The sequence below is a fragment of the Chiloscyllium punctatum genome, chromosome 36, assembly GCF_047496795.1.
Source record: "Chiloscyllium punctatum isolate Juve2018m chromosome 36, sChiPun1.3, whole genome shotgun sequence".
NCBI lineage: Eukaryota > Metazoa > Chordata > Chondrichthyes > Orectolobiformes > Hemiscylliidae > Chiloscyllium > Chiloscyllium punctatum.
The window spans coordinates 18,008,679-18,021,936 of NC_092774.1; the positions used below are offsets into that span (position 1 = coordinate 18,008,679).

A 13,258-nucleotide genomic window follows, 5' to 3' on the forward strand; every position below is an offset into this window, starting at 1 on the left:
TGTACAGATATCTCCCTGAGAGAGAGAGGGGACTGAGAGACACCAGTCAGTGTACAGATATCTCCCTGAGAGAGGGGGGACTGAGAGACACCAGTCAGTGTACAGATATCTCCCTGAGAGAGTGGGGACTGAGAGACACCAGTCAGTGTACAGATATCTCCCTGAGAGAGAGAGAGGACTGAGAGACACCAGTCAGTGTACAGATATCTCCCTGAGAGAGAGAGAGAGGGAGGACTGAGAGACACCAGTCAGTGTACAGATATCTCCCTGAGAGAGAGAGGGGACTGAGAGACACCAGTCAGTGTACAGATATCTCCCTGAGAGAGAGAGAGGGGACTGAGAGACACCAGTCAGTGTACAGATATCTCCCTGAGAGAGAGGGGACTGAGAGACACCAGTCAGTGTACAGATATCTCCCTGAGAGATAGAGAGGGGACTGAGAGACACCAGTCAGTGTACAGATATCTCCCTGAGAGATAGAGAGGGGACTGAGAGACACCAGTCAGTGTACAGATATCTCCCTGAGAGAGAGAGGGGACTGAGAGACACCAGTCAGTGTACAGATATCTCCCTGAGAGTGAGAGAGGGGACTGAGAGACACCAGTCAGTGTACAGATATCTCCCTGAGATAAAGAGAGGGGACTGAGAGACACCAATCAGTGTACAGATATCTCCCTGAGAGAGGGGGGACTGAGAGACACCAGTCAGTGTACAGATATCTCCCTGAGAGAGAGGACTGAGAGACACCAGTCAGTGTACAGATATCTCCCTGAGAGAGAGAGGGGACTGAGAGACACCAGTCAGTGCACAGATATCTCCATGAGAGAGAGAGAGAGAGGGGACTGAGAGACACCAGTCAGTGTACAGATATCTCCCTGAGAGAGGGGGGACTGAGAGACACCAGTCAGTGTACAGATATCTCCCTGAGAGAGAGGGGACTGAGAGACACCAGTCAGTGTACAGATATCTCCCTGAGAGAGAGAGGGGACTGAGAGACACCAGTCAGTGTACAGATATCTCCCTGAGTGAGAGAGAGGGGACTGAGAGACACCAGTCAGTGTATAGATATCTCCCTGAGAGATAGAGAGGGGACTGAGAGACACCAGTCAGTGTACAGATATCTCCCTGAGAGAGGGGGGACTGAGAGACACCAGTTAGTGTACAGATATCTCCCTGAGAGAGAGAGGGGGGACTGAGAGACACCAGTCAGTGCACAGATATCTCCCTGAGAGAGAGAGAGGGGACTGAGAGACACCAGTCAGTGCACAGATATCTCCCTGAGAGAGAGAGAGGGACTGAGAGACACCAGTCAGTGTACAGATATCTCCCTGAGAGAGAGGGGACTGAGGGACACCAGTCAGTGTACAGATATCTCCCTGAGAGAGAGGGGACTGAGAGACACCAGTCAGTGTACAGATATCTCCCTGAGAGAGAGAGAGGGGGGACTGAGAGACACCAGTCAGTGTACAGATATCTCCCTGAGAGAGAGAGAGGACTGAGAGACACCAGTCAGTGTACAGATATCTCCCTGAGAGAGAGAGAGAGGGACTGAGAGACACCAGTCAGTGTACAGATATCTCCCTGAGAGAGAGGAGGGACTGAGAGACACCAGTCAGTGTACAGATATCTCCCTGAGAGAGAGAGGGGACTGAGAGACACCAGTCAGTGTACAGATATCTCCCTGAGAGAGAGGGGACTGAGGGACACCAGTCAGTGTACAGATATCTCCCTGAGAGAGAGAGAGAAGGGACTGAGAGACACCAGTCAGTGTACAGATATCTCCCTGAGAGAGAGAGAGGGACTGAGAGACACCAGTCAGTGTACAGATATCTCCCTGAGAGAGAGGGGACTGAGAGACACCAGTCAGTGTACAGATATCTCCCTGAGAGAGAGAGGGGACTGAGAGACACCAGTCAGTGTACAGATATCTCCCTGAGTGAGAGAGAGGGGACTGAGAGACACCAGTCAGTGTATAGATATCTCCCTGAGAGATAGAGAGGGGACTGAGAGACACCAGTCAGTGTACAGATATCTCCCTGAGAGAGGGGGGACTGAGAGACACCAGTTAGTGTACAGATATCTCCCTGAGAGAGAGAGGGGGGACTGAGAGACACCAGTCAGTGTACAGATATCTCCCTGAGAGAGAGAGAGGGGACTGAGAGACACCAGTCAGTGTACAGATATCACCCTGAGAGAGAGAGGGGACTGAGAGACACCAGTCAGTGTACAGATATCTCCCTGAGAGAGAGAGGGGACTGAGAGACACCAGTCAGTGTACAGATATCTCCCTGAGAGAGAGAGGGGGGACTGAGAGACACCAGTCAGTGCACAGATATCTCCCTGAGAGAGAGAGAGGGACTGAGAGACACCAGTCAGTGTACAGATATCTCCCTGAGAGAGAGGGGACTGAGGGACACCAGTCAGTGTACAGATATCTCCCTGAGAGAGAGAGAGGACTGAGAGACACCAGTCAGTGTACAGATATCTCCCTGAGATAGAGAGAGAGGGACTGAGAGACACCAGTCAGTGTACAGACATCTCCCTGAGAGAGAGGAGGGACTGAGAGACACCAGTCAGTGTACAGATATCTCCCTGAGAGAGAGGGGACTGAGAGACACCAGTCAGTGTACAGATATCTCCCTGAGAGAGAGGGGACTGAGGGACACCAGTCAGTGTACAGATATCTCCCTGAGAGAGAGAGAGAAGGGACTGAGAGACACCAGTCAGTGTACAGATATCTCCCTGAGAGAGAGAGAGGGACTGAGAGACACCAGTCAGTGTACAGATATCTCCCTGAGAGAGAGGGGACTGAGAGACACCAGTCAGTGTACAGATATCTCCCTGAGAGAGAGGACTGAGAGACACCAGTCAGTGAACAGAGATCTCCCTGAGAGAGAGAGGGGACTGAGAGACACCAGTCAGTGTACAGATATCTCCCTGAGAGAGAGAGGGGACTGAGAGACACCAGTCAGTGTACAGATATCTCCCTGAGAGTGAGAGAGGGGACTGAGAGACACCAGTCAGTGTACAGATATCTCCCTGAGAGAAAGAGAGGGGACTGAGAGACACCAGTCAGTGTACAGATATCTCCCTGAGAGAGAGGACTGAGAGACACCAGTCAGTGTACAGATATCTCCCTGAGAGAGAGAGGGGACTGAGAGACACCAGTCAGTGCACAGATATCTCCATGAGAGAGAGAGAGAGAGGGGACTGAGAGACACCAGTCAGTGTACAGATATCTCCCTGAGAGAGGGGGGACTGAGAGACACCAGTCAGTGTACAGATATCTCCCTGAGAGAGAGGGGACTGAGAGACACCAGTCAGTGTACAGATATCTCCCTGAGTGAGAGAGAGGGGACTGAGAGACACCAGTCAGTGTATAGATATCTCCCTGAGAGATAGAGAGGGGACTGAGAGACACCAGTCAGTGTACAGATATCTCCCTGAGAGAGGGGGGACTGAGAGACACCAGTTAGTGTACAGATATCTCCCTGAGAGAGAGAGGGGGGACTGAGAGACACCAGTCAGTGTACAGATATCTCCCTGAGAGAGAGAGACGGGACTGAGAGACACCAGTCAGTGTACAGATATCACCCTGAGAGAGAGAGGGGACTGAGAGACACCAGTCAGTGTACAGATATCTCCCTGAGAGAGAGAGGGGGGACTGAGAGACACCAGTCAGTGCACAGATATCTCCCTGAGAGAGAGAGAGGGGACTGAGAGACACCAGTCAGTGCACAGATATCTCCCTGAGAGAGAGAGAGGGACTGAGAGACACCAGTCAGTGTACAGATATCTCCCTGAGAGAGAGGGGACTGAGGGACACCAGTCAGTGTACAGATATCTCCCTGAGAGAGAGGGGACTGAGAGACACCAGTCAGTGTACAGATATCTCCCTGAGAGAGAGAGAGGGGGGACTGAGAGACACCAGTCAGTGTACAGATATCTCCCTGAGAGAGAGAGAGGACTGAGAGACACCAGTCAGTGTACAGATATCTCCCTGAGAGAGAGAGAGAGGGACTGAGAGACACCAGTCAGTGTACAGATATCTCCCTGAGAGAGAGGAGGGACTGAGAGACACCAGTCAGTGTACAGATATCTCCCTGAGAGAGAGAGGGGACTGAGAGACACCAGTCAGTGTACAGATATCTCCCTGAGAGAGAGGGGACTGAGGGACACCAGTCAGTGTACAGATATCTCCCTGAGAGAGAGAGAGAAGGGACTGAGAGACACCAGTCAGTGTACAGATATCTCCCTGAGAGAGAGAGAGGGACTGAGAGACACCAGTCAGTGTACAGATATCTCCCTGAGAGAGAGGGGACTGAGAGACACCAGTCAGTGTACAGATATCTCCCTGAGAGAGAGAGGGGACTGAGAGACACCAGTCAGTGTACAGATATCTCCCTGAGTGAGAGAGAGGGGACTGAGAGACACCAGTCAGTGTATAGATATCTCCCTGAGAGATAGAGAGGGGACTGAGAGACACCAGTCAGTGTACAGATATCTCCCTGAGAGAGAGGGGACTGAGAGACACCAGTCACTGTACAGATATCTCCCTGAGAGAGAGGGGACTGAGAGACACCAGTCAGTGTACAGATATCTCCCTGAGAGAGAGAGGGGGGACTGAGAGACACCAGTCAGTGCACAGATATCTCCCTGAGAGAGAGAGAGGGACTGAGAGACACCAGTCAGTGTACAGATATCTCCCTGAGAGAGAGGGGACTGAGGGACACCAGTCAGTGTACAGATATCTCCCTGAGAGAGAGAGAGGACTGAGAGACACCAGTCAGTGTACAGATATCTCCCTGAGATAGAGAGAGAGGGACTGAGAGACACCAGTCAGTGTACAGATATCTCCCTGAGAGAGAGTGGGGACTGAGAGACACCAGTCAGTGTACAGATATCTCCCTGAGAGAGGGGGGACTGAGAGACACCAGTCAGTGTACAGATATCTCCCTGAGAGAGAGAGAGGACTGAGAGACACCAGTCAGTGTACAGATATCTCCCTGAGAGAGAGGGGACTGAGAGACACCAGTCAGTGTACAGATATCTCCCTGAGAGAGAGGGGACTGAGGGACACCAGTCAGTGTACAGATATCTCCCTGAGAGAGAGAGAGAAGGGACTGAGAGACACCAGTCAGTGTACAGATATCTCCCTGAGAGAGAGAGAGGGACTGAGAGACACCAGTCAGTGTACAGATATCTCCCTGAGAGAGAGGGGACTGAGAGACACCAGTCAGTGTACAGATATCTCCCTGAGAGAGAGGACTGAGAGACACCAGTCAGTGAACAGAGATCTCCCTGAGAGAGAGAGGGGACTGAGAGACACCAGTCAGTGTACAGATATCTCCCTGAGAGAGAGAGGGGACTGAGAGACACCAGTCAGTGTACAGATATCACCCTGAGAGAGAGAGAGAGAGAGAGGGGACTGAGAGACACCAGTCAGTGTACAGATATCTCCCTGAGAGAGAGAGAGGGGACTGAGAGACACCAGTCAGTGTACAGATATCTCCCTGAGAGAGAGGGGACTGAGAGACACCAGTCAGTGTACAGATATCTCCCTGAGAGAGAGAGGGGACTGAGAGACACCAGTCAGTGTACAGATATCTCCCTGAGAGAGAGAGGGGGGACTGAGAGACACCAGTCAGTGTACAGATATCTCCCTGAGAGAGAGAGGGGACTGAGAGACACCAGTCAGTGTACAGATATCACCCTGAGAGAGGGGGGACTGAGAGACACCAGTCAGTGTACAGATATCTCCCTGAGAGAGAGAGAGAGAGAGAGAGGGGACTGAGAGACACCAGTCAGTGTACCGATATCTCCCTGAGAGAGAGAGAGGGGACTGAGAGACACCAGTCAGTCTACAGATATCTCCCTGAGAGAGAGGGGGGACTGAGAGACACCAGTCAGTGTACAGATATCTCCCTGAGAGAGAGGGGGGACTGAGAGACACCAGTCAGTGTACAGATATCTCCCTGAGAGAGAGAGGGTACTGAGAGACACCAGTCAGTGTACAGATATCTCTCTGAGAGAGAGGGGGGACTGAGAGACACCAGTCAGTGTACAGATATCTCCCTGAGAGAGAGGGGACTGAGAGACACCAGTCAGTGTACAGATATCTCCCTGAGAGAGAGGGGGGACTGAGAGACACCAGTCAGTGTACAGATATCTCCCTGAGAGAGAGAGAGAGAGAGAGGGGACTGAGAGACACCAGTCAGTGTACAGATATCTCCCTGAGAGAGAGGGGACTGAGAGACACCAGTCAGTGTACAGATATCTCCCTGAGAGAGAGAGGGGACTGAGAGACACCAGTCAGTGTACAGATATCTCCCTGAGAGAGAGAGGGGGGGAACTGAGAGACACCAGTCAGTGTACAGATATCTCCCTGAGAGAGAGAGAGAGGACTGAGAGACACCAGTCAGTGTACAGATATCTCCCTGAGAGAGAGAGAGGGGACTGAGAGACACCAGTCAGTGTACAGATATCTCCTTGAGAGAGAGACAGTGTGTTGTGGGGAGGAGAGACAGTTTGGGAGTGTGTGCCGAGGGGAGTGTGTGCCGTGGGGAGAGTGTGCCGTGGGGAGGGAGCACCGTGGGGAGTGTGTGCCGTGGGGAGGGAGCACCGTGGGGAGTGTGTGCCGTGGGGAGGGAGCGCCGTGGGGAGTGTGTGCCGTGGGGAGGGAGTGCTGTGGTGAGGGAGCGCCGTGGGGAGTGTGTGCCGTGGGGAGGGAGCACCGTGGGGAGTGTGTGCCGTGGGGAGTGTGTGCCGTGGGGAGGTAGCACCGTGGGGAGTGTGTGCCGTGGGGAGGGAGTGCTGTGGTGAGGGAGCGCCGTGGGGAGTGTGTGCCGTGGGGAGGGAGCACCGTGGGGAGTGTGTGCTGTGGGGAGGTAGCACCGTGGGAGTGTGTGCCGTGGGGAGGGAGCACCGTGGGGAGTGTGTGCCGTGGGGAGGGAGCACCGTGGGGAGTGTGTGCCGTGGGGAGGGAGCACCGTGGGGAGTGTGTGCCGTGGGGAGGGAGCACCGTGGGGAGTGTGTGCCGTGGGGAGGGAGCACCGTGGGGAGTGTGTGCCGTGGGGAGGTAGCAGCGTGGGGAGTATGTGCCGTGGGGAGGGAGCACCGCGGGGAGTGTGTGCCGTGGGGAGTGTTTGCCGTGGGGAGGTAGCACCGTGGGGAGTGTGTGTCGTGGGGAGGTAGCACCGTGGGGAGTGTGTGCCGTGGGGAGGGAGCGCCGTAGGGAGGGAGCGCCGTGGGGAGTGTGTGCCGTGGGGAGTGTGTGCCGTGGGGAGTGTGTGCCGTGGGGAGGGAGCACCGTGGGGAGTGTGTGCCGTGGGGAGTGTGTGCCGTGGGGAGGGAGCGCCATGGGGAGTGTGTGCCGTGGGGAGGGAGCGCCGTGGGGAGGGAGCGCCGTGGGGAGGGAGCACCGTGGGGAGTGTGTGCCGTGGGGAGGGAGCGCCGTGGGGAGGGTGCACCGTGGGGAGTGTGTGCCGTGGGGAGGGAGCACCGTGGGGAGTGTGTGCCGTGGGGTGGGAGCACCGTGGGGAGTGTGTGCCGTGGGGAGGGAGCACCATGGGGAGTGTGTGCCGTGGGGAGTGTGTGCCGTGGGGAGGGAGAGCCGTGGGGAGTGTGTGCCGTGGGGAGTGTGTGCCGTGGGGAGGGAGCACCGTGGGGAGGGAGCACCGTGGGGAGGGAGCACCGTGGGGAGGGAGCACCGTGGGGAGGGAGCGACGTGGGGAGTGTGTGCCGTGGGGAGGGAGCACCGTGGGGAGGGTGTGCCGTGGGGAGGGAGCGCCGTGGGGAGTGTGTGCCGTGGGGAGTGTGTGCCGTGGGGAGTGTGTGCCGTGGGGAGTGTGTGCCGTGGGGAGGGTGCACCGTGGGGAGTGTGTGCCGTGGGGAGTGTGTGCCGTGGGGAGGGAGCGACGTGGGGAGTGTGTGCCGTGGGGAGGGTGCACCGTGGGGAGTGTGTGCCGTGGGGAGTGTGCACCGTGGGGAGTGTGTGCCGTGGGGAGTGTGTGCCGTGGGGAGTGTGTGCCGTGGGGAGGGAGCACCGTGGGGAGTGTGTGCCGTGGGGAGGGTGCACCGCGGGGAGTGTGTGCCGTGGGTAGGGAGCACCGTGGGGAGGGAGCGACGTGGGGAGTGTGTGCCGTGGCGAGTGTGTGCCGTGGCGAGTGTGCGACGTGGGGAGTGTGTGCCGTGGGGAGGGTGCACCGTGGGGAGTGTGTGCCGTGGGGAGTGTGTGCCGTGGGGAGGGAGCGACGTGGGGAGTGTGTGCCGTGGGGAGGGTGCACCGTGGGGAGTGTGTGCCGTGGGGAGTGTGTGCCGTGGGGAGTGTGTGCCGTGGGGAGTGTGTGCCGTGGGGAGGGTGCACCGTGGGGAGGGTGCACCGTGGGGAGGGTGCACCGTGGGGAGTGTGCGCCGTGGGGAGTGTGTGCCGTGGGGAGTGTGTGCCGTGGGGAGGGAGTGCCGTGGGGAGTGTGTGCCGTGGGGAGTGTGTGCCGTGGGGAGGGTGTGCCGTGGGGAGGGTGTGCCGTGGGGAGGGTGTGCCGTGGGGAGGGTGTGCCGTGGGGAGGGAGCACCGTGGGGAGTGTGTGCCGTGGGGAGGGTGCACCGTGGGGAGTGTGTGCCGTGGGGAGGGTGTGCCGTGGGGAGGGAGCACCGTGGGGAGTGTGTGCCGTGGGGAGGGAGCACCGTGGGGAGGGTGCACCGTGGGGAGTGTGTGCCGTGGGGAGTGTGTGCCGTGGGGAGTGTGTGCCGTGGGGAGTGTGTGCCGTGGGGAGGGAGCACCGTGGGGAGGGAGCGACGTGGGGAGTGTGTGCCGTGGGGAGGGTGTGCCATGGGGAGTGTGTGCCGTGGGGAGTGTGTGCCGTGGGGAGTGTGTGCCGTGGGGAGTGTGTGCCGTGGGGAGTGTGTGCCGTGGGGAGTGTGTGCCGTGGGGAGGGTGCACCGTGGGGAGTGTGCGCCGTGGGGAGGGTGCACCGTGGGTTGGTGCTCTGTCAGATTCTCACCGTTGAGTGGCACTGCCCCGTGGAGAGTGTGGAATCCCTCCAGGATGGGGATCTGTGCCCAGGCCAGGGTCTGGAATTGGTCTCCCAGGGCATGGTGCATCTCCACGTTGACCGAGTGGGTCAGGAACTTGCCGAGGCAGAGCGGGTACTCACTGGTGAAATCGAACAGGGGGCATTGCCCGTGGGTGAGGGGGGTGAGCTGTGTCTCGAAGCCCTGCAGGGTCAGGGTGCAGAAAGTCTCTTCGTCAGCCAGTTCCGGCAACGCCAGCGTCGCCTGGTGGATGTGTACCACGAGCAGACTGCCCTCTGTTCGTCGCTGTGTCCCGATCCCCCTTCCCTTCCTGTTCCTCTCAGCCCCTCGCGGTCCCCTCAGCTCATAGCACACCTTCTGGAGTTTCCCTGGAAGGAGCGGGAAAAATATTCAACATTCTGGGGGTTACCGTCTCCGACAAGAGAGAGAGAGAATCTAACCATCGCCCCCTTGATGTTCAATGGTGTTACCGTCACTGAATCCCCCTTCCCCCCCACTATCAACATCCTGGGGGTTACCGTCTCCAACAAGAGAGAGAGAATCTAACCATCGCCCCCTTGATGTTCAATGGTGTTACCGTCACTGAATCCCCCTTCCCCCCCCACCCCCACTATCAATATCCTGGGGGTTACCGTTGAGCAGAAACTGACCTGGACCCAGCCCCATATAAACCCAGCGGCTACAAGGACAGCTCAGAGGCTGGGAATCCTGTCGTGAGTAACTCCCCTCCTGACTCTCCCCCCAAAGCCCTGTCCCACCATCGGGGTCAGAGGCTGGGAATCCTGTCGTGAGTAACTCCCCTCCTCACTCTCCCCCCAAAGCCCTGTCCCACCATCGGGGACAGAGGCTGGGAATCCTGTCGTGAGTAACTCCCCTCCTCACTCTCCCCCCAAAGCCCTGTCCCACCATCGGGGACAGAGGCTGGGAATCCTGTCGTGAGTAACTCCCCTCCTGACTCTCCCCCCAAAGCCCTGTCCCACCATCGGGGACAGAGGCTGGGAATCCTGTCGTGAGTAACTCCCCTCCTGACTCTCCCCCCAAAGCCCTGTACCACCATCGGGGACAGAGGCTGGGAATCCTGTCCTGAGTAACTCCCCTCCTGACCCTCCCCCCCAAGACCTGTCCCACTCTCGGTCGGCCTCACCCTCCAGCTCCTGGATCCGTTCGGAGCGCGTCCTGAGCAGAGTCTCCTGTTTCCGGAATCTTCTCTCCATCTCCGCCTCCCTCTCGTCCATCTCCTCGTCAAGATGGCCACCTCGGACTGAGGGAGGGAGAGAGGGAGAGAGGGAGGGAGGGAGAGAGGGAGGGAGAGAGGGAGGGAGGGAGAGAGAGAGAGAGAGGGAGAGGGAGGGAGGGAGAGAGGGAAGAGGAGAGGTGGAGGGATGGAGAGAGAGAGGGAGGGAGTGAGGGAGGGAGGGAGAGGGAGGGAGAGAGAGAGGGAAAGAGAGAGAGGGAGAGAGGGAGAGGGAGGGAGGGAGAGGTGGAGGGAGAGAGGGAGGGAGGGAGAGAGAGAGAGAGGGAGAGGGAGGGAGGGAGAGAGGAAAGAGGGAGAGGTGGAGGGATGGAGAGAGAGAGGGAGGGAGGGAGGGAGGGAGGGAGAGGAGGGAGAGAGAGAGGCAAAGAGAGAGAGGGAGAGAGGAGAGGGAGGGAGGGAGAGGTGGAGGGAGAGAGGGAGAGGAGGGAGGGAGAGGTGGAGGAGAGAGGGAGGAGGGAGAGGTGGAGGGAGAGATGGAGGGAGAGAGGGAGGGCGGGAGAGAGAGAGGGAGAGAGGGAGAGAGGGAGAGGTGGAGGGAGAGATGGAGGGAGAGAGGGAGGGAGGAGAGAGAGAGGGAGAGAGGGAGAGGTGGCGGGAGAGAGGGAGGGATGGAGAGAGAGGGAAAGAGAGAGAGGTGGAGGGAGAGAGGGAGAGAGGGTGAGGTGGAGAGAGAGAGGGAGAGAGGGTGAGGTGGAGGGAGAGAGGGAGGGAGGCAGGGAGAGGTGGAGGGAGAGGTGGAGGAGAGGGGGAGGGAGAGAGTGGAGGGAGGTAGAGGTGGAGGGAGAGAGGGAGGGAGGGAGAGGTGGAGGGAGAGAGGGAGGGATGGAGAGAGAGAGGGAAAGAGGGAGAGGTGGAGAGAGAGAGGGAGGGATGGAGAGAGAGAGGGAGGGAGGGAGAGAGAGAGGGAGGGAGGGAGAGAGAGAGGGAGGGAGGGAGAGAGAGAGGGAGGGATGGAGAGAGAGAGGGAGGGATGGAGAGAGAGAGGGAGGGATGGAGAGAGAGATGGAGGGATGGAGAGAGAGAGGGTGGGATGGAGAGTGGGGGAGCAACAACAGTGAATGAGATGAGTGGGTGATGTCTGAAACCGGCAATTCACACAAAAGGGGGCTGAATGGCCTCACGTCCCCTGTGTAACGGGCTGGAGGAGGAGGGAGAGGGGCTGAATGGCCTCGTGTCCCCTGTGTAACGGGCTGGAGGGGGAGGGTGAGGGGCTGAATGGCCTCACGTCCCCTGTGTAACGGGCTGGAGGAGGAGGGAGAGGGGCTGAATGGCCTCACGTCCCCTGTGTAACGGGCTGGAGGAGGGGGAGGGGCTGAATGGCCTCGTGTCCCCTGTGTAACGGGCTGGAGGAGGAGGGAGAGGGGCTGAATGGCCTCCTGTTGCTGTGTAATGGGCTGGAGGAGGAGGGAGAGGGGCTGATGGCCTTGTGTCGCCTGTGTAACGGGCTGGGGGAGGAGGGAGAGGGGCTGAATGGCCTCCTGTTGCTGTGTAACGGGCTGGAGGAGGAGGAGAGGGGCTGAATGGCCTCCTGTTGCTGTGTAACAGGCTGGGGGAGGAGGGAGAGGGGCTGAATGGCCTCCTGTTGCTGTGTAACAGGCTGGGGGAGGGGGGAGAGGGGCTGAATGGCCTCCTGCTGCTGTGTAACAGGCTGGGGGAGGAGGGAGAGGGGCTGAATGGCCTCCTGTTGCTGTGTAACAGGCTGGGGGAGGGGGGAGAGGGGCTGAATGGCCTCCTGCTGCTGTGTAACAGGCTGGGGGAGGAGGGAGAGGGGCTGAATGGCCTCCTGTTGCTGTGTAACAGGCTGGGGGAGGAGGGAGAGGGGCTGAATGGCCTCCTGCTGCTGTACCTGGTAGTGCTGGTTGATATCCCTCTGGGTCAGGAGGAGGGTTCGTGTTCTCTCCAGCTCGTGCACGGTCTCCACATGAACAGCCTCAAACTCCGTCTCCCTCGGTCTCCCCTCAATCGATCCCTCCTCGGATCGCGGCTCCCAGAATCCTGGACATCCCTCTCCCAGGTAGGTCTGTGGGAGGGAGAGGGGGAGGGAGTGAGGCAGAGGGGAGGGAGAGGGGGAGGGAGAGGGGGAGGGAGAGGGAGGGAGGGAGAGGGAGGGAGTGAGGCAGAGGGGATGGAGAGGGAGAGGGAAGGGGAGGGAGAGGGAGAGGGAAGGAGAGGGGGGAGGGAGAGGGAGAGGGAGGGAGGGAGGGAGAGGGAGGGAGTGAGGCAGAGGGGATGGAGAGGGAGGGGAGGGAGAGGGGAGAGGGAAGGGGAGGGGAGGGAGAGGGAGAGGGAAGGGGAGGGAGAGGGAGAGGGAAGGAGAGGGGGAGGGAGAGGGAGGGAGAGGAAGGGAGAGGGAGGGAGAGGGAGAGGGAGGGAGGGAGAGGGGAGGGAGAGGGAGGGAGGGAGGGACAGAGAGAGGGAGAGGGAGAAGGGAGGGAGGGTGGGAGAGAGAGGGGAGGGAGAGGGGAGGGAGAGGGAGGGAGAGAGGGAGAAGGAGGGAGAGAGGGAGAGGGACAGGGAGAGGGAGGGAGAGGGAGGGAGAGGGAGGGAGGGAGAGGAGAGGGAGAGAGGGAGGGAGAGGAGAGGGAGAGAGGGAGGGAGAGGTGAGGGAGAGGTGAGGGAGAGGGGAGGGAGAAAGGGAGGGAGAAAGGGAGGGAGGAGAGAGGGAGAGAGAGAGGGAGAGAGAGAGGAGAGGGAGAGAGGGAGAGAGGGAGGGAGGGAGAGAGGGAGAGGGAGAGGGAGAGAGAGGAGGGAGAGGGAGGGAGAGAGAGGGAGAGGGGAGAGAGGGAGAGGGGAGGGAGAGGGGAGGGAGAGGGGAGGGAGAGGGAGAGAGGGAGGGAGGGTGGGAGAGAGAGGGGAGGGAGAGGGAGGAGAGGGAGAGGGGGGAGAGGGAGGGAGAGGGGGGGGAGAGGGAGAGGGAGAGGGGGAGAGGGAGAGGAGAGAGGGAGAGGGAGGGAGAGGAGAGGGAGAGAG

At 59.1% G+C, this 13,258-nt stretch overlaps 1 protein-coding gene across 2 annotated transcripts in view; it reads right to left on the bottom strand.

The window, feature by feature from the left end:
- Window positions 1-12,327, bottom strand: part of LOC140460846 (uncharacterized) — a 62,693-nt gene extending 50,366 nt beyond the window's left edge. For both annotated transcript variants that reach the window (XM_072555532.1, XM_072555531.1), the window contains exons 1-3: window positions 12,135-12,327; window positions 10,178-10,294; window positions 9,003-9,401 (exon numbers count right to left, since the gene is read on the bottom strand). In XM_072555532.1, the coding sequence (XP_072411633.1) occupies window positions 9,003-9,401; window positions 10,178-10,268 (490 nt within the window). In that variant the 5' untranslated portion in view covers window positions 10,269-10,294; window positions 12,135-12,327. The remainder of the gene's footprint in view (window positions 1-9,002; window positions 9,402-10,177; window positions 10,295-12,134) is intronic.
- Window positions 12,328-13,258: the final 931 nt, after the last annotated feature.